This window comes from Branchiostoma floridae, chromosome 4 (assembly GCF_000003815.2).
Source record: "Branchiostoma floridae strain S238N-H82 chromosome 4, Bfl_VNyyK, whole genome shotgun sequence".
NCBI lineage: Eukaryota > Metazoa > Chordata > Leptocardii > Amphioxiformes > Branchiostomatidae > Branchiostoma > Branchiostoma floridae.
Window position 1 is genome coordinate 7,862,249 of NC_049982.1, and position 24,523 is coordinate 7,886,771.

General features: G+C 45.0%; 2 protein-coding genes across 2 annotated transcripts in view; both read right to left on the bottom strand.

Moving 5' to 3' along the window:
• Nucleotides 1-24,523, bottom strand: part of LOC118413825 (collagen alpha-1(V) chain-like) — a 67,673-nt gene that overhangs the window by 22,564 nt on the left and 20,586 nt on the right. The window lies entirely within an intron of this gene.
• The window catches only part of LOC118413828, a 76,672-nt gene that overhangs the window by 11,400 nt on the left and 40,749 nt on the right, over nt 1-24,523 (bottom strand). Inside the window, exons 3-5 of the mRNA XM_035817396.1 lie at nt 3,188-3,281; nt 2,510-2,640; nt 2,100-2,297 (exon numbers count right to left, since the gene is read on the bottom strand). Coding sequence (XP_035673289.1) covers nt 2,100-2,297; nt 2,510-2,640; nt 3,188-3,281 — 423 coding nt within the window. The remainder of the gene's footprint in view (nt 1-2,099; nt 2,298-2,509; nt 2,641-3,187; nt 3,282-24,523) is intronic.

The window sequence follows — 24,523 nt, forward strand, 5'->3', positions numbered from 1 at the left end:
CACCCGCATGGTGATGTGCTGATTACATGTGTGCGGCCTGTGCCTGATGTAACGTGCAGTTTCCGGCGGGTACAACAGGTGACGCACTTCGGTGTCCTGATCGGAGTTGCCAGGGAAGACCTGGGATGATATTGTGCGAAAAACAGCAATGCTCCAAGGAATTGTGGAATAAAATCTTGGCTGTAACACATAAATGATTTCGTAGACCAACGAAAAACCGGAAATCTCATGTATAGCTATCATTTCATATCGCCTATGGTAAAATCCTGATCAGCATCAACCTGCAGTATTGACTAAAGCTAATCAGTCCTATTCGAGAATGGCAGTCTGTGGTTCGCTGCCTCAGTTTCATCAGTAAAGCTAAGGGCACATCCCGCCGGACGTGCAAATACGTGCTGTCTACGTGTCACAACGTGGGCAATCTTTGGGGATCCGTAAGTGGTAAGTACCGCCTCCGTACGAACTCGTAGGGAATCCGACGGCTTTTGGAGCACGCCCCCGTACGTTACAGTACGGGCGACGCGTCTGCCCTGGACAACCTAAACGTTTTCAGAACTACGCGTCCGACGTGGCCTCAAAAATAAAGGGTGTACCGAGAAATTGCACGTACGGCGGGTTGTGCCCTTAGCTCAAAGCTAGGGGCACAACCCGCCGTACGTGCAAATACGTGCTGTCTACGTGCCAAAACGTGGGCAATCTTTTGGGATCCGTAAGTGGTAAGTACCGTCTCCGTACGAACTCGTAGGGAATTCGACGGATTTTGGAGCACCGTGCAGACACGCCGTAGAAATTTAAGTGCATGCAGAACTTTCTCTGCGATCGGTCTGCGGATTCGCCCCCCGTACGTGCCAGTACGGGCGACGCGCCTGGCCTGTACAGCGCACTGGCTCAGTGAGTGTGTTAAAGTTTTCTCACGGTCAATTGCTCTTGTAGTTGCTATTGCAGCATCAGAATCCGGAGTCTCTGCGGTGGAATGGGTGGCGTCTTACTTGAGGCAGCTGCTAGGACTTCTGGTGGCAGCAGCTAGGACCTTCAAAGGTCGTCCTGTATATACATCCCCGAAAAACTTACGTTAATCGCACTTGCACGCACTTACACCATGTGAGTGAGTAAGGAAACCGTACGTAAGCAGTACGTGTAAGTAGGGCCTGCATACGTTAACGTGGCAATCACACAGAGACCGTACGTTGTAAGTACATGCAACTCACCTTCCACTTGCGCAACGAACTATGAACGCAACCGCTCGCAGCCAGGCGTGGCGTGCAGATCACGTAATTACACCTTGCGCAACCGTGCGAGTGACGTGCGTTGACGTACTCCCTCCCTGCTCTTGCCAGTCGTTCCCCACGTTTTCAGGAATACGTGGCGAATGCAGCCTCCCAAAAAAACGTACGGACAAATTGCACGTACGGCGGGTTGTGCCCCTAGCTTAAGCTGACCCAGGTCTAGATCTGTTAAAAACTTCTTTTGCTGAGAACGTGGCCTGGTCAGCAAAATGTCTTAGTGGAAACATATTCTTGGAATTATCAAACTAGTGCAGAAGACAATGTTTACCACCGACCCTCTCACGTCCCAGTTTGTCCAGGTATGTAGACCACGTGCTTCCGTCTCTGCTGAAGCGTAGTTTGTAGGAGGTTACCCACTGACTTCCAGCAGCTCTACCCTGGGTGATAACTCCATCTACAATAGTCTCTGCTCCCACGTCAACCTGGACAGGAGGAAAACGGCATCTTGGTACGGTAGTCAGCGTACATATTCTACATTAAATTTTTTACCTGTACATATTCTATATTTGCGTACATACAAGTGTTTCACACAATACGTGACAACGCAACCAAGTTTCACGTACACTGTGTCTTGTTAGTGAAACGACAAGAGGTCGAGTAGAACAAAAATAAAATATATACAAATATCCTGTCAGGCTTTTGGCCAAATCGGTTGCGCTGCTAGGTTTATGATCTGACGGCCCGGGTTCCATTTCCGGGAGTATCGATCATCAATAATTTGATGAAAAGAAACACGCGTCATCTGAATCAAGGGCACAATTAAAACTGATTGGCAATAATTAAAGCAAATTACGCCATGCGGTGTCCTCTCACCTGTAGCCACTGGTTGGTGTTCAGCGGGCCGTTGGCGCACCAGGCTCCGGCCCATCCGCCCTGGCTTGTGCGACTCTCCTCCCGGGAATGAAGGCGAGCTTTGCTGGTGGCACAATCCGGGTGCGTGGAGGATGCAGTGATGTGGCCATCAGGAATAGCGCCGCTCTCCATACCCAGTGGTACTGCAATGCACGGCTGCTACATACAGGATGTGACCAAGGCGGTTAGAATAAGACAAAACGTCATGCATTCACTGATGGTAAATATCATGTCACCCATTATCATTTGCCCATACGGTACAATACAAGGTTGTCCAAAGTTATAAGCTCGATATAAATTTACAGCCTCCAAAAGATGTTGGCCTCAAGTTCGATAGCACAAGAACACGTCACGCAATCATGCGATAATACCTGTTGGCAGGATTGTCCTCCACACCCTCCACATCCACCAGACGGACCGGGAGGACCCGGCGGCCCGGGAACACCATCACGGCCGTCCCGCCCGTCTCGTCCGGCCGGTCCTTCAGGACCACGAAAGAGGCCTGTATTTTTAAACATTTGCAGTTACAGTTTCAGAGGTTTACACCGTATACAGTCATTGATATCATTGCCAGCTTGGATAGAAATGTGGTAAAGTTATTCATTAGATCTCCTCGTTGCAGGAAAAAGTGCAGGCACCGTGTAAAAGACATTTTGGAACTTATCCAATATAAAAGGTCAAACAAATAAATGCCAGGCAGGGCATCAAACATTCGAAAGCCCCTTCGAATGGGGAAGTCATACATGACTTGTATGCCTCGCTAATGCTATACTAGAGTTGGCCCTAGAGCTAAAGAGGTCATCTATTAAGGCCCTGGAAAATAGCCTGGCATTCAGGATCCACAAATATCAGTCAGAATTCGAAATCTATTTGACTTTGACGCAAATAAAGCAAAGGTGAAAAAACACATATTTTAGAATTCAACAACGTGGAAAATTAATACTAAAAGGGGAAATATCATAATTGGAAAATATTACAACAACAAGCACAATCCTCTCTATTTTATTCACGCGTATTTACGTTAAGTCAGCTTTGACGGTCCTACATACCGGCAGGTGTCGTAACCGAGTTGTCGGAGCGCCTGTACCTCCGCAAGGTGGCGTTGTGTTCAGGGACACCGTCAGCTTGGTTCGGCTTCTCGTCCTTTAGACATAAAGAAAGTTACGTCGATTAAGGTTAGGCATCCAGCTAATAAGATACGTAAGGTAACAGTTCATTCAAGACACTGACGGAAGGTAGCGAATGAAACAAATGTTATCCAGTTGCTTGAGTAACTGTTATCTTGCGTAGCCGTAGGATGAAGTTGGTTTAGCTTAGATATTTTTGATGAAACCTCGGTCTTATACATCGCTATATGTTGATAGTAGTTCAGACACGAAAGAAGAGGGAATTCTATTCCCTTCCGACTTAAGACCCAATGCCCAGATTTTCGGACTAACAAGCCATTACTGTTATAGGGTTGGAACAGGAACATATGCACGCTTCATTGAACTTTGAGCCATGCACGGTAAGAATTTACTTCCAGTGTTCTAGCAACATTAAAAAGCTACTGGTCAATGTACCTCTCGAAATTTCCCAAAGCTGTGTTCCTCAGCATGCCCGAGTTGGAACTTGGTTTCCAGCACAGCCAGTCTCTCCCTCAAAGACGCCCCGTCAGCTTTCTCCTTCTGTAACTCCGTCTTCAGAGACGACAGGTGGATTTTCAGGGCCGTTATTTCCTCCTTGTGCGAGGACGCTTCCTCCTTGTCTCCAGCAGCGGCGTCTTGCTTGATCTCCATGGCCAAGGTACGATCCTTCAGCGCCAGGATCTGGTCCTTTAGTTGAGTGGAGTTTTCTCGGACATGCTTAACCCCATGAAAGAGGAAGGCGAGAGCCGCCACCACCAGCACCCCCACCCCGGCCGCCACGGCCACCGTCACCAGTCGGGCCGCGCCGGGTCGGTCTTGGCGGGCCCGACCGATAACCTCGCATCCGTGTACAACCTTCTCCGAGCTCATTGTCAGCTTGTAGCGAGAACAGACTAACAAAGAAAGGACAAATCTATAACGTCACTTTCTGTTGCCCGAGAGCACTTCCACCCTTCAACAGTCGGGGCTTGAATAAGAAGTAAGAAAAAGTACCCTGTAAGAAGAATGCATATTTTACAGCAACGTCACGGGGTACAGAAGCATTGATTGGTTGAGGTGTGCAGGTGAGGTGTCATTTCCCATGGCCAATGCCACCTGTGCATACGACAGCAGTTGGTAAACACTAGTGTCTTTGTTCAGACGAATGTTCCATGCCAATACTCCGAAAGGAAGGAACGAGGAAATTTGGTATCATATTTTTTTCCCGCGAAACCGTGAGACAGGTGGTTGTTTTGTAAAGAGCTGGTGTAGTCACTCTTACGGTCCTTCACCCCCGACTTATAGGACAACTTGAATTCACAGTAATTTTCAAGTTAGTACGAACATGAAGGCTTTTGTATAGTCCATTACCAGTATCTTTAATTTGGCCATGGTTTTGACCCCCGAAACACACTTCATTTCATTGATTGCAACATGTGAAGCAATATTGGCACCGAGTCAAGCTTGCAAAAGAAGCTCATATCTCACCCCATTCTGACTACCTGCTCGTTTCAAAGATTAAATTTGGTATGAGTTGGATAAGTTGAATCGTGTGCCCTGACGTGACGTGGCCTAACTGTAATCTCCAACCGGATGTGGCAGGAGGGCAGGATCCATGGGCCGAAACAATCTCCATTTCCCACCGGGATTGTCTCGGCCCGTGGATACTAACTGGCACCTGTATATCTGCTTGGAGATTAGTAGAACTTTGAACGTCTGAGGCTGACACAAAGTTGTCCTATAAGTCGGGGTTAACGACCGTAAGAGCGAGTACACCAGCTCTTTACAAAACAAGCCCTTGTCTCACTTTGTTTCGCGGAAAAGAAAACTTGACACCAAATTTCCTCGTTCCTTCCTTTCTGACTATTGGCATGGAACATTCGTCTGCACACAGACACAGCTGTTTATCAACTGCTGCCGTATGCACAGGTGGTATTGAACATTGGGCTGCTCCTGCCTCTGGGGCCCGGAAAAAACACGTGGAACAAGTTGAACGTACTTGATGGAAAGTTCCGATGGGACCCATAACTACAGAATATGTACTCACATTTGAAATACGACGGTAACAGGTAGACGCCCGGAAAAACACGAGAAACAAGTTGCACGTACTTGATGGAAAGTTCCGATGGGACCCATAACTACAGAATATGTACTCACATTTGAAATACGACGGTAACAGGTAGACGCACAGTTGGATTACTAGAATGCCTTCCAGTAGTCAAATGCAATGTTTGTAGCAAGATGACACCAGTTTGTGAACGTCATTGCACGTTGGAGATGTCACGTTATAGCCGTCACAAGCTACAAAAACATTGATGGGGGAGGGGGCGCTGGGGTCAGGTGTATCTTACACCTGTACTCCCGCAGTCATTTTAAGGTGTACAGAAATATGTTACTATACAAGAGTCCATATGTATGTGGAACAATCTGCTTTATTTCTGGCTATAAATGCCTGATAGGTTCTGAGTGCACAAATGAAATAGCTGCATTTTGTATTTTATCATCTCCTTGCTTGCAAACATTAGTCAAAATTTCTCCACGACTAAAGACAGTGTAGTAACAAAGGACAGCAACACCAGCATAGAAAAACAAGGAATGTAGTCATTCTTCTTTACATCATGAAGCCATTGACATTTTCATCAAGCACTACACAATACACGTCGGCTACAATATAAAAGTGTAATGCTGTAATCATTAGGACATTGTATTAATATAAAATAGGCTGAACATTGTTGTCACAAGCTTTAAATCGGTAACCCTAAATACGTCAAGTAACTCTCAGTGTAGCCATGACTCAGTCATGAGATACATGTACAGTTTCTGAACCCACCTAGGCCACCTCAAATAACTGCAAACACCTAGCCAAACAAACATACCAGCAACAATATTACTTTTTTTACTGAGATGATAACAGTTTAAAGAAAACACATCATAGGTGTGAACTATCACAATAAGTAAAATAAGAAAACGTGTTTCACTTCAAACTGCAAAGCAGATACATGTGTATCCTGTTGTGTGCAAATCTGTGCTTTGGAAATCTCCAAGTCTGCATGCTGTGTCTAGTCACCGGTGCAGTCCCTACAGAGAAGAACAAAAATGATTTGTTGTTAAGTGCATCAGTGAATGTGCAGTGAAAATCTTTTTTCAATGCATTTACTGGCACATTGTGTCGTGTTGTTCATCTTGTAGTGAGCCAAAGGTCAGCAGGTTTCCTAAGCTGTTTCCGTTTCAGGGTATTCAGAAAGGGTTGCTTGCCCCTCCTCGAACACGGACAGTATTTCATGTCTTTTCGAGAGACGTTTGTAGCCCAAGATGCCCTTCTCCGAATTAATTCAAAACCGTCTTAATGGAAGTCACACGGAAAGAAGAGAAGACTTCAATAGTGTACTTACTGTCCCAAGACCTCCACCCGCATACTGAGGTGAGAGTTCCATGCCTGTGGCCAGAACCGGACGTAACGTGCAGTTACCGGCGGCTCCAACAGGTGGCGCACTTCGGTGTCTCGATCAGAGTTGCCAGAGAAAACCTGGGATGATATTTTGAAGAAAAAAAACAATGGAGCCGGCTAGCAGCAATGCTACATGGAAACAGATGGTAAAATCTTGCAGTAACACATAAATGATTTATTAGGCTAAAGAAGCCTAAGAACATGTACATCTACATACCCTGAAATATCAGAAAAAACTCTATCTAATCTGGAAAAAAAATCATATATGACTTCTGTCAGTTCATATCCACTATGGTAAAATCCTAGTTAACATCAACCATACAGTATCGGCTATAGCTTATTAGTGATATTCGAGAATGACAGTCTCTGCTACGCTGCATCAGTCACATCTGTAACATGTCTCAGGTCTGTTACAAATGTCTTTTTCTGCAAAGTGGCCTCATTAAGTAGTCAGCAAAATTTATTGGAAACATAAAAAAATCCTTGGAAATATCAAACTTGTGCAGAAGACAATGGTTACCGACCCTATCACGTCCCAGGTTATCCAGGTATGTAGACCATGTGATTCCGTCTCTGCTGAAGCGTAGTTTGTAGGAGGTCACCCACTGATCTGCACCAGCTCTACCCTGGGTGATAACTCCAGCTACAGTAGTCTCTGCTCCCACGTCAACCTGAACAGGAAAAACACTGAGAAACGCCAGCGGTACAAAATGCCTGCGGTGTTGAATATGTCGTACATAGTTGCATGATTTAAGTGTGATTGGTCAACCATGAAACTTAATGGAGAATGTCCATGCTGACATGTGAACCCTTATCTTCTGCTTTTTTATGTTAAAAAAACACAAAGGGAACACATATAATTAGAAAATGCTAAAATAAAATAGATAACTGCGTGACTGCGTCAACAAATATCAAATAAGTGGCTGTTACGCCTGAGAGGGAGCGAGCAAGCGAGCACTGGATAGAGGAAAGTGGCGGGATGGTGCCAGATGAATTTGCTGTGAAGAGGAGGAGGAGAAGGGTGTGCTGGTACTTGTATTTAATCAATATGAGGATGAGGACGCAAAAAACATGGCAGAAGATGTGGATGACACAGGACAAAAATGACTTGATATGATAAAAAGATATAATCTACACCCTGCAGGCTATACTTACCTGTAACCACTGCTGGTTGTTGTTCTGTGCAGAACACCAGGCTCCGGCGCCCTCCTGAGAATGAAGGCGACCTTTGCTGGTGGCACAACTGCCAGTATTGTACTGACTGGATGCAGTGATGTGGCCATCAGGAATAGCGCCGCTCTCCATACCTAGTGGTACTGCAGTGCACGGCTTCTATATACAGGATGACATATGCATGTTACCGTACCCATTATCCTTTGCCCATACGGTACAAAGTTGTCCAAAGTTAAGCTGGATGTAAATTTACGGCTTCCTAAAAATGTTCGCCTGAAGTTCGATAGCACAAGAACACATCACGGTATTCTGCAAAAATAACTACAGAACACACGCTACCTGTGGGCAGGATTGTCCTCCACACCCTCCACATCCACCAGCCGGACCGGGGGGCCCGGGCGGACCGGGAACACCATCACGGCCGTCCCGCCCGTCTCGTCCGGCCGGTCCCTCAGGACCCCGAAAGAGGCCTGTAACAATTGAAGTGATCGTGTACAGTTAATGTCATTGCCAGCTCGGATAGAAATGTGGTTAAGTTATTCATCAGAAAAAGTACAGGCACAGCCACCGGGTAACAGATATTTTGGCATTTATCCAATATAGAACGTACCATAAACAAATAAATGCCAGACAGGGCACCAAACGATCGAAAGCCCCTTCGACTGGGGAATTAAAAGTTATGCTAGCGCTATACTAGAGTTGGGCCTAGACCTAAAGAGGTGACCTGTGAAGACCCTGGAAAACAGTCCGGCATTCAGGATTCACAAATATCAGTCAGAAATCTATTTCTAAGTGACTTTGACGCAAATAAAGCGAAGGTTAGACAAATACTTTAGAATTTAACGACGTGGAAAATTAATACTAAAAGAGAAAATATCACAATAGGACAATATTACACCAACAAACACAATCCTCTCTATTTCACGCGCATTTACGTATACGTTAAGTCAAACAAAACTCAGCTAACAGACATACCGGCAGGTGTCGTGACTGAGTTGTCGGATCGCCTGTACCTCCGCAAGGTGGCGTTGTGTTCAGGGACACTGGCAGCTTGGTTCGGCCTCTCGTCCTTAGACATAAAGAAAGTTACATTTATGAAAGTTATACATGCAGCTAGTAAGATAAGCAAAGTTCATTCAAGACACCGACGGAAGGTAGCGAATGCTACCTTAGACGTCTGGCCGTTTCCAAATTTTATCCAGTTGCTTGATCATTTAGTTACTGTTACCTTGCATAGGATGAAGTTGGTTTAGCTTAGATATTTTTGATAACACTCCATTGACGCATTATTGTTATAGGGTTGGGACAGGAACATATTCACCCTTTATTGAACTTAGAGCCATGTACGTACGCTAAGAATTTTCTCCCGTGTTGTAGGGACATGAGCAAGCTACTGATAAAAAATATCATACCTCTCGAAAGTTCCCAAAGTTGTGTTCCTCAGCATGCCCGAGTTGGAACTTGGTTTCCAACACAGCCAGCCGCTCCCTCAAAGATGCGCCGTCAGCTTTCTCCTGCTGTAACTCCGTCTTCAGAGACGACAGTTGGATTTTCAGGGCCGTCACTTCCTGGTTGTCTTTGGCAGCGGTGTCTTGTTTGATCTCCATGGCCAAGGTACGATCCTTCAGCGTCAGGATCTGGTCTTTCAGTTGAGCGGAGTTTTCACGGACATGCTTTACCTCATGAAAGAGGAAGACGAGGGCCGCCACGGCCAGCACACCCGCCCCGACCGCCACGGCCACCGTCACCATTCGGGCCGCGCCGGGTCGGTCTCGGCGGGCCCGGCCGGCAGCTTCGACAACGTATGCAGCCTTCTCCGAGCTCATTATCAGCTTGTAGCGAGAACAGACAAAGTAAGGACAAATTTATAACGTCACTTTCTATATCTGTTGCCCGAGAGCACTTCTACCCTTCAACGGTCGGGACTTCAAGTAAGAAAAAATACCCTGTAAGAAGAATGCGTAGTTTACAACAACGTAATAGGATACAGAAGCATTGATTGATTGACGTGGGCAGGTGAGATGTCATTTCCCAACAATGGCACCTGTGCGTCAAAAACGTCAACACGGCAGTAGTTGGTTACAGCAGTGTCTTTGTTCTGACGAATGCTCCAAGTCAATAGTTTTGAAAGGAAAGAACAAGGAAACGTGGTGTCATCTTTCCTCTTCTGCGAAACAAAGTCAGACAAGTGTTTCGTAAAGAGCTGATGTAGTCGCTCTCATGGTCATTCACATCGGCCCTACATATCAAAATCATGAAACTCCGTTATTATTCCTTACTTGAGTTATCCGCTTTTTTTAGAAATTCCCTGTTACTCCTTGTTAGCTGCAATTTTGCACTTCCACCCTTCAACAGCCGGTACTTGAATAAGAAGTAAGAAAAAATACCCTGTAAGTGCGTAGTTTACAGTAACGTCACAGGGTACAGAAGCAGTGATTGGTTGAGGTGTGCAGGTGAGGTGTCATTGCCCAACATCAACACGACAGTAGTTGGTTAACAGTAGTGTCTTTGTTCAGACGAATGTTCCATGCCAATAGTTTTGAAAGGAAAGAACAAGGAAACGTGGTGTCACCTTTTCTCTTCCGCGAAACAAAGTGTTTGTTTTGTAAAGATCTGGTGTAGTCGCGCTCATGGCCATTCACATCGGCCCTACATATCAAAAATTATGAAACGTCTTAATTCATATCTTGAGTTATCCGCTTTGGATTTTTTTCTTTTTAGAAACAATGTCCCTGCTATTCCTTATTAGCTACAACTGTGCACTTGTACCTTTCAACATGTACAGTCAGAAGTATGAAAAAATACCCTGTAGTTTTTAGCAACGTCACGGGACACAGAAACATTGATTGGTTGAGGTGTGCAGGTGAGGTGTGCAGGTGAGGCCCAGCATCAACACGGCAGCAGTTGGTAAGCAACAGTGTCTTTGTTCAGACGAGTGTTCCATGCCAATAGTTTGAAAGGAAATAACGGTGAAATTTGTTTGGTAGAGAACATTAATCTGTGACCGACACACCGACTCATATAACTTTTTATAGGACAAATATCCACAGTAATCTTGACTTTTTCGTAGCAGTTGTAATTTATCGGCCAAATTGTTGTCGCGTGTAAAGAACAATGGTTTATGTGCAATGGGCAGTTACACTATTTATTCAAGTGTATGATAAGTGATATGAAGATATGTGCCTTAGAACACAAAGTATAGCACATTTAATGTCATATCTCAGTGAGAACCACAATGATATTCGCCACTTCTTGAAGAGGGCTAATGTTGTCCCTATCACGACATGTCCATGATGTAAACAGGTGTCATTTAGTATCATTTAGGCCCTCTTTCCACTAGATAGAGATCACTGAGCAACCGTACCGTGACCAAAATCGGATGCGTGTGACCCTTGTATTACAACTGGACTATGATACAAGATGTATTTAGTATGATTAGAAAGAAAACATAACACACAAAGTTTTTTTATTTTAAATCTGTTATCATCAGGCTGTGAAATTCATTGAGCAGTCTGTTAACTCATCAGTCGCTCAGCGGTCACAGCCTCCAGTGGAAAGGTGATGTTATACCCCTGTCACGTGCACATTGCGCGAAAATCGATAATACCCCCTTCACATTAGGCGCGATTCGATCGGACGACGAGTCTGCGACAATCGCCCGAGCCTCGCTTATAATAATAACTTTATTGCATAACAATTGTACAAGGTACGAAGTATGGCTTAACATCCATTATCATAATACCGCCACGTTTACGACAATATTTCTAGGTTCTTTCTAGCCGTACCGATTTGACAAATTATCAACGCATCATTTTCTCCAGGTACATGTTGCTCTTACAGCTTACCTTTGCCACTTCTTCTGTGTATCTTTTTTTGTCTCTCTTGTCCTGCTGAAAGCGTAATATCGTAACGCACCGCGGAATTGCACGGGGAACGGACGCGTGGTTTGGAGGGGGTTAAAAATACCGCCAGGAAGAAACACGGCACAATTAACTGCCGGTTTGTACCTTAGTTTATACATCCTCTGTTGTTCCTTCCTTTTCTGTTAGTAATTGCATAAAACGTAAACCCGCATAGGCATACAAAAAGTCATGAGAAAACGGACGTATACTGACAAGAATTTTCATTTAATTTTGGTCCGTCACAACCGCTATGACGTAAAACTTTACTGCTTGCGTAGATATAAAAATGGCGGGAAAATGGCGCGCGCACGTTCAATTTTGCCCGTTCAGCCGTAGTGCGGGCTATCATGCAACGGTTCGTCACACTTTTACACGAGTTGTAGGTCACCAACATAAATTCAAGATTACTGTTGAATCATAGTCGTCTTGTGCCATGTGCACGTGTGATTATTATTTACAAATCCGGCGCTGAACGTGACAATGTGTTCGTCCCACGACGAGTTCGCCTGCCCCGAAAAAGAACTGAAAACGTTTGGCCTTATTGTCTTGGAATGCATCGTTATTGAAGCCTATTCAAAAATGTGTTGAGCACATGGATGTCTGAAGTGTGCATACCTCGGAACTTACTGTTGTTGCGCTAGTAGATCTCCTTAAATTCATCGCTGATTTATTTGGCGGTATTATGACTAGTGGCGGTATTATGATAATGGCTGTTGTATGTGACAGGGACGGTTTTCAGGTGAAAAATACGCGCAACCCTCTGTCGATCTTAAATATGGCCGACCTTCCAGCGATACGCCCGAAGATCGTGGATAATGTGACACGGGTATTAGCTTGTACATGCTGCTGTGAGCACATTGTGAGGTATAAGGTTTGGTCAAGGCGGATTATGTCGTTTCTTTATTGTGTACATTATAATATAAATAGACAATGAATTTATGTAAAGCTACAGCTGTATAGAAATGTTGCAATAAAAGAGCCTATGTGTGTGGAAGAGTCTGCTTTATTTCTGACTATAAATGCCTGATGACTTCAGCACAAACAAAGTAGCTAACGTATCATCTCCTTGTGTACATGCATAAGTCAAGATTTCTCTACTGACAGTGTAGTAACTAAGGACAGCAACACCAGCATACAAAAAACAAGGACTTTAGTAATCCTTCTTAGCATCATGAAGCCATTGACATCTTCATGAAGCCAGTACACAGTACACACCGGCTATACGGTATAAAAGTGTAATGCTGTAATCACCAGGACATGGTATTAATATAAAATAGGCTGAACATTGTTGTCACAAGCTTTAAATGGGTAACCCTAAATACGTCAAGTAACTCTCAGTGTAGTCATGACTCATGAGATACATGTACAGTTTCTGAACCCAGCTAGGCCAGCTCAAATAACTGCAAACACCAAGCCAAACAAACATACCAAAAACAATGTTACTTTTTTTACCGAGATGATAACCAAAGATGATAACAGTTTTAAGAAAACACATCATAGGTGTGAACTATCACAATAAGTAAAATAAGAAAACGTGTTTCACTTCAAACTGCGAAGCAGATACATTATGTATCCTGTTATGTGAAAATCTGTGCTTTAGAAATCTCCAAGTCTGCATGCTGTGTCTAGTCACTGGTGCAGTCCCTACAGAGAACAAAAAATAATAATTTGTTGTTATCAAAACGATTTGTTGTTATTAACATTACAGAATGCACAGTGGAAATCTTGTTTCAATGCCTAAATGACACATTGTGTCGTGTTGCTCATCTTGTAGTGCCTAGTGACCCATAGGTCAGCAAGTTTCTTTGTTGTTTCTGTTTCAGGGTATTCAGAAATGGTTGCTTGCACCTCCTCGAACACGGACAGTATTTCATGTCTTTTCGAAAGACGTGTGCAGCCCAAGATGCCCTTCTCCGAATTAATTCAAAACCGTTTTAATGGAAGTCACAGGGAAAGAACAGAAGACTCCAGTAGTGTACTTACTGCCCCAAGACCTCCACCCGCATGCTGACGAGATGATGCCATGTCTGCGGCCAGAACCGGACGTAACGTGCAGTTACCGGCGGGTCCAACAGGTGGCGCACTTCTGTGTCTCGATCAAAGTTGCCAGAGAAAAGCTGGGATGATATTTTGAAAAGAAAAACAATAACAATGAACCGGCTACCAGCAATGCTACACGGAAACGAATGGGAAAATCTTTGCAGTAACACATAATTGATTTATTAGACTAAAGAAGAACACGTACATCTACATACCCTGAAATATAAGAAGAAACTCTATCTAATCTGGAAAAAAAATCATATATGACTTCTGTCAGTTCATGTCAACTATGGTAAAATCCTAGTTAACATCAGCCCTACAGTATCGGCTATAGCTTATTAGTCCTCTTTGAGAATGACAGTCTCTGCTACGCGGCATCAGTTACATCTGTAAGCTGTCTCAGGTCTGTTGCAAATGTCTTTTTCTGCAAAATTTGACTAGTCAGCAAATTTAAAATTTATTGAAAACATTAAAAAAATTCTTGGAAACATCAAACTTGTGCAGAAGACAATGATTTATAATACCAACCTTCTCACGTCCCAGTTTGTCCAGGTATGTAGACCACGTGGTTCCGTCTCTGCTGAAGCGTAGTTTGTAGGAGGTCACCCATTGTTGAAAAGTGTCACTGGACCTACCCTGTGTGATAACTCCAGCTACAGTAGTCTCTGCTCCCACGTCAATCTGGACAGGAAAAACACGTAACAGTTAACACTGAGAAGCGTCAGCGGTACAAAACGCCTGCGGTGTTCAATATGCCGTCCGTAGTTGCATGATTTAAGTGTGATTGGTCAACTTTGAAACTTAAATTGGAGAATGTCCATGCTGACATTTGAACCCATATCTTCTGCTTTTTTATGTTTTTCAAAAAACCACAAAGGGAACACAAATAATTAGAAAATGCTAAAATAAAAATAGATAACTGCATGAATCTGCGTCAACAAATATCAAACAAGTGGCTGTCAGCGGAGCTAGGTTACGCCTGGGAGGGAGCGAGAAAGCGAGCACTGGATAGAAGAAAGTGGAGGAGAAACAAGAAGGGTGTGCTAGTACTTGTATTATGATGATGAGGATGCAAAAACATGCCAGAAGATGTGCATGACACAGGACAAAAATGATTTGATATGATAAAAAAGTATAACCTACACCCTGCAGCCTCTACTTACCTGTAGCCACAGCTGGTTGTTGAATTGTGCACACCAGGCTCCGGCGCCCACCTGGGAATGAAGGCGAGCTTTGCTGGCGGCACAACTGCCAGCATTGACCTGACTGGATGCCGTAATGTGGCCATCAGGAATAGCGCCGCTCTCCATACCCAGTGGTACTGCAGTGCACGGCTGCTATATACAGGGTGTAACATGTATTTACTGGTGGTAAAGGTCACGTCATTCAATATCCATTGCCCCATACGGTGCGACATCCATTACCCATTGCCCAAGACCCCAGTACAACAGCTACACATGTCTCTGTCATGTCAAACTGTTAAACAAAGGTTACTAGCCAACACTATGTCTAAAGCTTGCCTATGTCTAAGTTCCATGTAGATTGATGTAAGTTTACGGATAATATCGATTCCCAAAAAATTTGTTCGCCTCAATGCAAGCTGAAGCTGATTAGCACAAGAACAGGTCACATTGCTATATGACAATAACTACAGTACTGTACGCACCAGACAGGATTGTCCTCCACACCTTCCACATCCACCAGCCGGACCGGGAGGCCCGGGCGGACCGGGAACACCATCACGGCCGTCCCGCCCGTCTCGTCCGGCCGGTCCCTCAGGACCCCGGAAGGCACCTGTGACAATTGCATTGAGGTTTATAGTTACTTAACAAAAATACATGATCACAAAATGCACTATCATATACTAGTAGCATAATTTTATAATGGTGTCAGACGAGACGGAATAACAATAAGGACAATTTCCACCCTGGCACTATTGTAGTCAACTTTCTCGCGAAAATGGAACAGACTAGTGACCATTAAAGGTTACATGTGAAGTAACCATCGACCAACGTCTATTTATTCCTGGTGCGTTCAAAGTTTATAGGAAAGAACCCATGCCTGCCTACCTAAGCCGTAGGGTGTTGTGATTGTGTTGGCCGCTCTCTTGGACCGCCGCATGGGGGCGCTGTGATCTCCAAGCTTGACGTCATCACCAACTTGACTCGGTTTCACATCGGGGTCAGTCTTCTGTTGTAAAATGTTCAAAATTTTACTCCGCATCCGCACTTATAGGTTCTATAAAGCACACTGTAGCTACGCCATTCTACTTTCTCCATGTTGTTCCCGACTCCATCACGCGTTATTTTGTTAAGTCTCTGGAATAAAGTTTTGCTCTTTTACCCCTCCCTAACTCGACAAGTCTAAGTCGGCCTTGCCACTCATGCTTATAACTGTCTAAATGCCACACAAATTATCATGATGCTACTTTCCGACAGTTTATGCAAGCTCCCATATTATTCCACACCACCACCGCACACATCGACACTGTTCACTGCGTACGGCTATCTAAAGTAGAGAAACCAGACATGTCGAGTGTTTGCCCGAGGCAGGTTACCTGTCATGAGGTGTGAGTGACCCAACGTGCCCAATTATCCGTGGTGTTCATGTGCATGATATATATAGTCAGAACTTATTGTTGTTTTCGAGAAAATATGAGACAATTGCAGTTCTGAACGCTATCACATTGCTTTCCTGGCGATGGTGAAATTTTACCGTAAAGTGAGGGAGAAGTTAATGTAAGCTTAAGCTTTACAAGTTGATTGGAGGCTGACACAGACATATCCAAAACGTGAGATTGTACCATTGTATCTTAAATCTGGTATGTTTAATACCATAACCTACCTGAATATTAAAAGACTGAAGAACTTTTAACTAAAGCTCACTATGATGTGATGTTGTCAACAGTGAGGCCGGTAGCTATGGTGTTATCGAAGCACTAAAAAGAATCTATGCTAACCCCTTACCTCGTGAGAGGTTCCGTAGGTTGGTTCTTGTTCATTTCCGAATCCTAGTTGGAACTTGGTTTCCAGCACTGCAAGTCTCTCCCTCAAAGACGCCTCGTCAGTTTTCTCTTGCTGCAACTCCGTCTTGAGAGACGACACCTCAGCACGTTCGCTATCTAGTTGAGTCTGCAGAGACGACAGTCGGATTTTGAGGGCCGTCATTTCCTCCTTGTGCGAGGACACTTCCTCCTTGTCTCTCGCAGCGGTTTCTTGCTTGATCTCCATGGCCAAGGTACGATCCTTCAGCGCCAGGATCTGGTCTTTCAGTTGAGCGGAGTTTTCACGGACATGCTTAACTTCGTGAGTCAGGAAGACGAGGGCCGCCGCCACCAGCACCCCCGCCACGGCCGCCACGGCCACCGTCACCGGTCGGGCCGCGCCGGGTCGGTCTCGGCGGGCCCGGCCGGTAACTTCGCTTACGTTAAGCAGCTTCTCAGAACTCATTGCAAGGATATGACCGCTAAACCCTCAAATACTGTTGTCACTTACTGTAGACAACTGTCCGTCCGAAGGAGGACAATATGACAGTGTAGCCCACAATTGTCCCACTCCGCTGACTTTATTAATACGCAGCTTAGAATAGAAGAATCCCCAGTGATTGAGAGCCATTGGTCAGAAAATATATTACGTTCACATGTGTATGAAATCTGATTGGTTGGTGTATCGTAACACCTTGTAATAAAGGATTTAAACTACGCCCATCTCCTGGCGGTTTTACAGAAAATCACACACCTTTTCTGTGCGACAACTAAAAGCCGACGCAGGCAATGAAAACGTTCGTTTATATTCGTTCATCAGTAGCAGGCATTTTGTGTCTTAACAATTGCATTGAAGACTCTTCAATTCTCTTGAATATTGGCTACACACTACAGCATTACTGCACTGCCCGGGTAAGCATTTATGTGTAAACTTGTCTAGCTCGCTTGAATGGATACAGTGGCACATACTGGCTGACATTTCACTTTCTCAGGATTTGTCAGCTGCCTTTTTAGACCCTTCTCGTCAGCAGAATGACACGAAAGTTTAGTGAATATTTGCAAACACCATGTCAGTCAAGCATGGCAGACACTGAGGAGAAAAGTATACGACGTTGCGTCAAACCCACGAGGAAACGACTATTGAAAAGAAGAAAATCAGTCGAGCAGAGAATTGCCGAAGACCATGCACGTACATAAAGGCCTGGGGCTAGATTGAGACATGTCAGAAAGGCGAGGACTATCCAGAAAATATTTGTACCCAAGATCTGATTCGTGATTATGGATATGCATTATGCAGGCATGGTTGCTTCTGATGTGTAGTCTATTTCAGTTTGTTATGTGTGTTGAATATATCCCATCTTCTTCTAATCAGCATGCCAGGTCACATATATCAGTCACCCTGAACAAATGCGTCTAAAGAGAACTCCAATGAAGCCCATCATCATCATAGTGACAGAAGGAGTATGAGAGCCCCGGTAAATTAATCAGGCTGATACTTTAGCTTCTAGTGGAAAGGGGGTGTCAGCACAAAAGTTGCTTGTGTATGCTGCTGTGAGCACGTTGTGAAGCGTAAGGTTTGGTCAAGGTAGATTATGTAGTTTCTGTTTTGTGTATATTATAATGTAAATAGACAACGAATTTATGTAAAGCTACAGCTGTACAGAAATGTTGCAATTAAAGAGCCTATATGTGTGGAAGAGTCTGTTTTATTTCTGACTATAAATGCTGCACAAATGAAGTAGTTAATGTTACATTTGTATTGTTGTATTCAATCATCTCATTGTGTACATACATAAGTCAAGATTTCTCTACTGACAATGTAGTAACTGGACATCAACACCAGCCTACAAAAACAAGGAATCTAGAAATCCTTCTTCAAATGAAGCCATTGACATCTTCATCAAGCCAGTACACTGTACACACCGGCTACAATATAAAAGTGTAATGCTGTAATCACCAGGACATATGGTTGTCACAAGCTTAAGCTTTAGATAGATAACCCTAAAGACTATACATGTCATTTCTGAACCCAGATGGGCCACCTCAAATAATACAAACAGACTGACTACAATGTCTCCATTTTTGCTGAGATGAACAAGTAACGAAGGTGAGAAAACAAACGACAGTATGGAGAAATTAGGTGTAAATGTTGTTAAGTATCACAAGTATTTATAAGAAGAAAACTGGAGTTTCACTTAAAACTGCAAAGCAGACAAATGTGTATCCTGTTATATGCAAATCTGTGCTTTGGAAATCTCCAAGTCTGCATGCTGTGTCTAGTCACCGGTGCAGTCCCTACAGAGAAGAACAAAAATGATTTGTTGTAAGTGCATCAGTGAATGCGCAGTGAAAATCTTACTTCAATGCATTTGCTGGCACATCGTGTCCAGTGTTGCTCATCTTGTAGTGCCTATTGACCCATAGGTCAGCAAGTTTCCTTTCTATTTCTGTAGCAGATTATTGAAGGGGTTGCTTGCGCCTCCTCGAACACGGACCGTCCGTATCTTTTCGAAGGACGGGTGTAGCCAAAGATGCCCTTCCCCGAATTAATTCAAAACCGCCTTAATGGAAGTCACATGGAAAGAACAGAAGACTTCAATAGTGCACTTACTGTCCCAAGACCTCCACCCGCATGCTGGTCCAAGAATTCCATGTCTGCGGCCAGAACCGGACGTAACGTGCAGTTACCTGCGGGTCCAACAGGTGGCGCACTTCGGTGTCCTGATCGGAGTTGCCAGAGAAGACCTGGGGTGATATTGTGAGAAAATCAGTAATGCTACAAAGAAACAGGTTGTGAAACTTTGATGTAACACTGATAAAATGATTTCTTAGACTAACGAAGACCTGAAAATATCATATATGACTGTCAGTTCATATTGACTATCATGGTAAAATACTAACTGACATCAGCAATACAGTATTGGCTATGCCTAAACAGTCCTATTCGATAATGACAGTCTCTGCTACGCTGCATCTTACATCTGTATCTGTAAGCTGACTTAGGTCTTGATTTGTTATAAACTTCTTTTTCTACGAACGTGGCCTAGTCAGCAAAATGTATTGGAAACATAAAAAAATATTCTTGGAAATATCAAACTTGTGCAGAAGGCAATGGTTACCGACCCTCTCACGTCCCAGTTTGTCCAGGTATGTAGACCACGTGCTTCCGTCTCTGCTGAAGCGTAGTTTGTAGGAGGTCACCCACTGAATTGACGGACCAGGTCTACCCTGGGTGATAACTCCAGCTACAGTAGTCTCTGCTCCCACGTCAACCTGAACAGGATGAAAACGGCATCCTGGTACGGTAGTCTTCGTACATGTACCAAGACTAGGGCTGGGTATCGGTACAGCGTACCGGTACAAAACCGTTTTTTCTTATTGGACCGGTCCAGAAAAACCGGACCTGAAAAAATTAGGTGGACCGGATGTTGGACCGATTAGAAAATTAACATATCATTTTATCAGGCATTCACACGTTTTGGCGCTTGCAGTTGGAAGAAAATGACAAGAGTGAAGTAGAGTAGAGTTTATAGTAATTCTACCAAAGTTTACAGTCAATCGTACAGGTGCAGTTATCGTTGTAGTATTTTAAAACGCCAGTGTAAGTCTAATACTCCCCCAAACAGATTTCTTTGTTAGTGAAATGGACCATTGGTATGAGTCATACTGAATCAGGTCCAGGTTCAGGTCCGGACCTGGACCTGATCCTCTGGACCTGAACCGGACCTGGACCTGAATTTTCTGTACCGGTACCCAGCCCTAACCAAGACATATTCTACATTTGGGTACATACAAGTTTTTCACCCAACATGTGACAACGTAACCAGATTTCACGTAAGTTACACTGACACTGTGTCTGGTTAGATACACCAGGACATGATGTTGGCCGTTGTCTACTTAGCTCGTTATTGTTATTTACTTTGATTTATCCCCTCTTTCAACCTCCTTGATCAAACGTAAACAGAAAAAGCACAGTACATAAGCATATACAATCAATGGCGGCACGATAAGAAGAAAGAAACAGATTAGAAGACATTGACTGGGGGAAGAAAAATAATAATGATAATAATAATCATCTGGTGTATTTTGCCAGCCAGTAGGTAACGTTACCCAATGTGTTGAGTAATGAGGCCGTTGAACATGGTCGAGGCACCTCCTCGAGTACGGGACCCCCGTTTTACGAGGGTCTGCATGCTCTTTTCCGTAAGGCGTAGGCAGGCCTTTTTAATTCCCGTAATTCGTAGGGTAAGCTATTTTATTTCACGTAATTCGTAGTGAGGATGGAAAATTTACCGTAAAGCGTAGCCAGTGTATTTCACGTGTAACGGCCATGACCTTTGACATATGAGATAATTAGGTAATGACTGTCTAGACCATATGAGGAGGAGCTTACATTAGCATATTAGGTAAACCCTGATTGGCTGGATGCCGACAGCATCCAACTAGCTTACCTGTGATGGGCGGAGTTATACAACCTATTGTCATGCTAGTTAACCTTAGAGTTTGTATGAAGAGATTTAGTCAGTCTCGTGCCCCAAGGACTCAGGTGAGGTTGTTTTAGTAGGGCTTCGTCCCTCTGTTGGATTGCGTACTAGTTAGTTAGTTAGACCAACTCTCTCTGTAAATATACTTAGATATCTGTATCATTATCCTAGACCTGTATCCTGTAACTGTAACTTGCTGTAGTCCTAAGTGAAACACATTGTATTATATGTTACTTGAGTCTAGCATAGGTTGAATAAACACGGCTCACAAATAGTAATCGACTGGTTTGGCTGAGTTCCTGATAAGCTAATATAGGACTTAGATACCAAACACCCGAAACATTTCAGTGGTTCCTACACCGGATTTGTGAATAACCGTGTTTTACAATCTTATGTTAACCTCTGTAACGTAGTAAACTTTCCAAACTTTGAATTTATAGTTCCTGTTTGTGCTTTGCTCACCCGTGTTACGCGCTTCGGATTTTTCTCCGGCCCATTTTACACACTTAGCTAGTTAGTCCTTACCGGCAGTGTTCTGCATTTAGTGCTGTTGTTCCTTTTTCTGTGCGTTAGAAATTTGCTGTTCTACCTGTTTTGGACTTACAAATTATTGATTTTGGGTGGGACAGACGCAGATTTGCATCGTAATTTTCATTGCTTTGGGTAGCGTGGATTGCCCATTCGGGTCCAAAATTTTGTTCTTGATTCCCACCGACTGCTTCGCTCTAGCCGCGCGTAGCTTATTCCCGGCATATCCAGATCTTAGCGTAGACTTAGTTGTGCAAAACCTTTGCTTTGTGTCCATTTGGTTTTGAAAGTTTTGGCTTGGCCGGACGAAATCTGCTAATAAATTGCTCATAGTGAACATTTGGCACCGTCTACACTAAATTTGCATAGACGCCATTGTCATTCACGCATATCATTATCACCCCTGCGCGCACTGCCATACCTTGTCTTTTGTTCTTGTTCCTGCCTTTTGTTCTCATCTGCTGTGAAATGCCCTATCTTTTGTGACTCTACTCCTGCCAGGCGACACTTGCCCAACCTGTGAAATAGCTGGTTTTGTCTATTTGGTGAGAATTTTGAAAGATTTGTCAACTGTTGTTTTTGCAGTGGTCCAGAATTTGCATTCAAATTTGCGAGGTTGGATCCTATTGTCCCTTTTCAAAATCTGTTGGTTTAGGCACCTTTTGAATTTTTCTGTTGTTTTTCTCCCAAAGTCCACCGAAAAGTGTTACTCAGTTTGGCAAACGTTGGGTCTCCGATTTCTATTTTGGCACATTTTTCCAAACATGGCCGACAATACGCTACCTTACGACCCAACTGGCGGAAATGAAGTTACTTTCCCCAAATTGGCTCGCTCCCGGCAGACTTCCACCCCCTCCAACCCTGCTTTTAACAGCTCGAATCCCTTCCGTGCCCTCTCTACCCCTCCCCCTATTCCCCCTAGGCTTTCTGATTCCACACCCCGCTCTGTACACCCCACCCACACACCCCGTCCTACGCGACCCATTCCCACCCCCAGCCTAGTGGCCTCGCCAGCCCCAGACTTTCACGCGCTGCCCTCTGATCACGCACCTGCCCTGAGCACTATGCCCACTCCCCCAGCGCGTAAGATTCCAGAACTGCGACTCAGCTTCGACGGCTCGGCAAGACGACTTGGGAGGAATTTGAGATGCAATTTTGCAATGAACGTGACTTTCTGGCCTGGGGAGAAGTCACTTGCCGTGCTGTCCTGCTGAAGCATTTGTCAGGAAGCGCTCTCCAGACACTCGTTTGTGCACCCGCGCGTATCCGCGACGGATCGTCCGATCAGATCTTGATGTTCTTGAGAGATATGTATATGCGCCCACAGGACCCTATGCACTACCGCGGGGATATACAGAGCTTGCGGCGACAGTCCAATGAGACCCCGCAGGCGTTCGAGCTGCGGGTGCGCCAAGTAGTCGCTCTGGCCTACCCTCGGGCAGACCAGGTGATGCGCGAGGAGTTAGGCGTCCAAATTTTCTTAGACAAGATAAGCCTGGACAACCCCATCCTCGGAAAGGAAGTGGGCAAATCTCGGCCGGCAACGCTGCACGCCGCCCGCGACCAACTACAATTTTTGGAGGACCTAGAGAAGACGGCCTACCCCTCCCCGCACGTGCGCCAAACGTCCTCCGCCAGCATGGAAAATGTGCAGCGGCAGATGGACGCCATGCGGCTTGCCCACCAGCGGGAAGCCGCGGCGCTGCGGGGGCAGATCGACAACCTCCAGGTGCGCACGGAGTCGCACGCGTCTCAGAGACCGAAGGCTCCACACCAGGAGGGTAGTCACGCATATCTGCCCAGAGAGGCTCCGTCAGTGCCGAGAGAGTCCAGGCAGCAGAGTCAGGTGCATTGCCGTGGCTGCAATGAGATTGGCCATATCATTAGCCGTTGCCCAAAGGTGCGTTGCTATGGCTGCTATGAGATGGGCCATATGAAAAGTCGCTGCCCGAATATTGCGTCCAACGCGCGTCAGGGAAACGGCCCCAGACTGGCCTAAGGGGTCGTCGACCAGTCTTCAAAACGGTGAAGACCCATGCGACACACGGACACACGAATAAAGTTTCCTCGACACACACACAGACAGGTAGTTTCCATTTAAGCGCGTCCGCAAATGGACAGACTGTTAATGTCCTGATTGATTCTGGGGCCGATGTATCGATCATTAGCAGGGACGCATTTGGGCACTTGTTCGCGTCTAACCCGCCGGCGCTAGCACCGTATTTGGGCCAGCCTCTACTAAGCGTTGCGGGCGATCGCCTGAAAGTGGCCGGTACAGCCAAGATTGTTTTGGAAATTTCAGACCAGCTGTTCCCGACTGAATTCTTAGTCTGTGAAAATACGGCCACTGGGCTATTGGTAGGGACAGATTTTCTGACCGAGTTCGACTGTGAGGTTTCGATGCGTCGTCAGACTTTGGCACTACGTGGTTGCGAGGGAGATGTGGTAGTTCCCATCAAGCGTAAGGCGAGTTATAAGGTGCAGCGTGTTGTGACGTACAAAGCGTGCTATGTGGCAGGGCGGACAGCGCAGCTGGTGCCCGGTACCCTGAAAAAACGGGACAAGACCACAGGTCCACTGCAAGGTATAGTCCAACCTGCACAGTCGCTCGACCAGCTTGGCTTGCTTGGCGAACTTTCCGCCCACTCACCCTATGAGCGAAACAAAACCCGAGTGTTCCTAGTCAATGAAAGCCCGGAACCAGTGATCATTCCTAAGGGT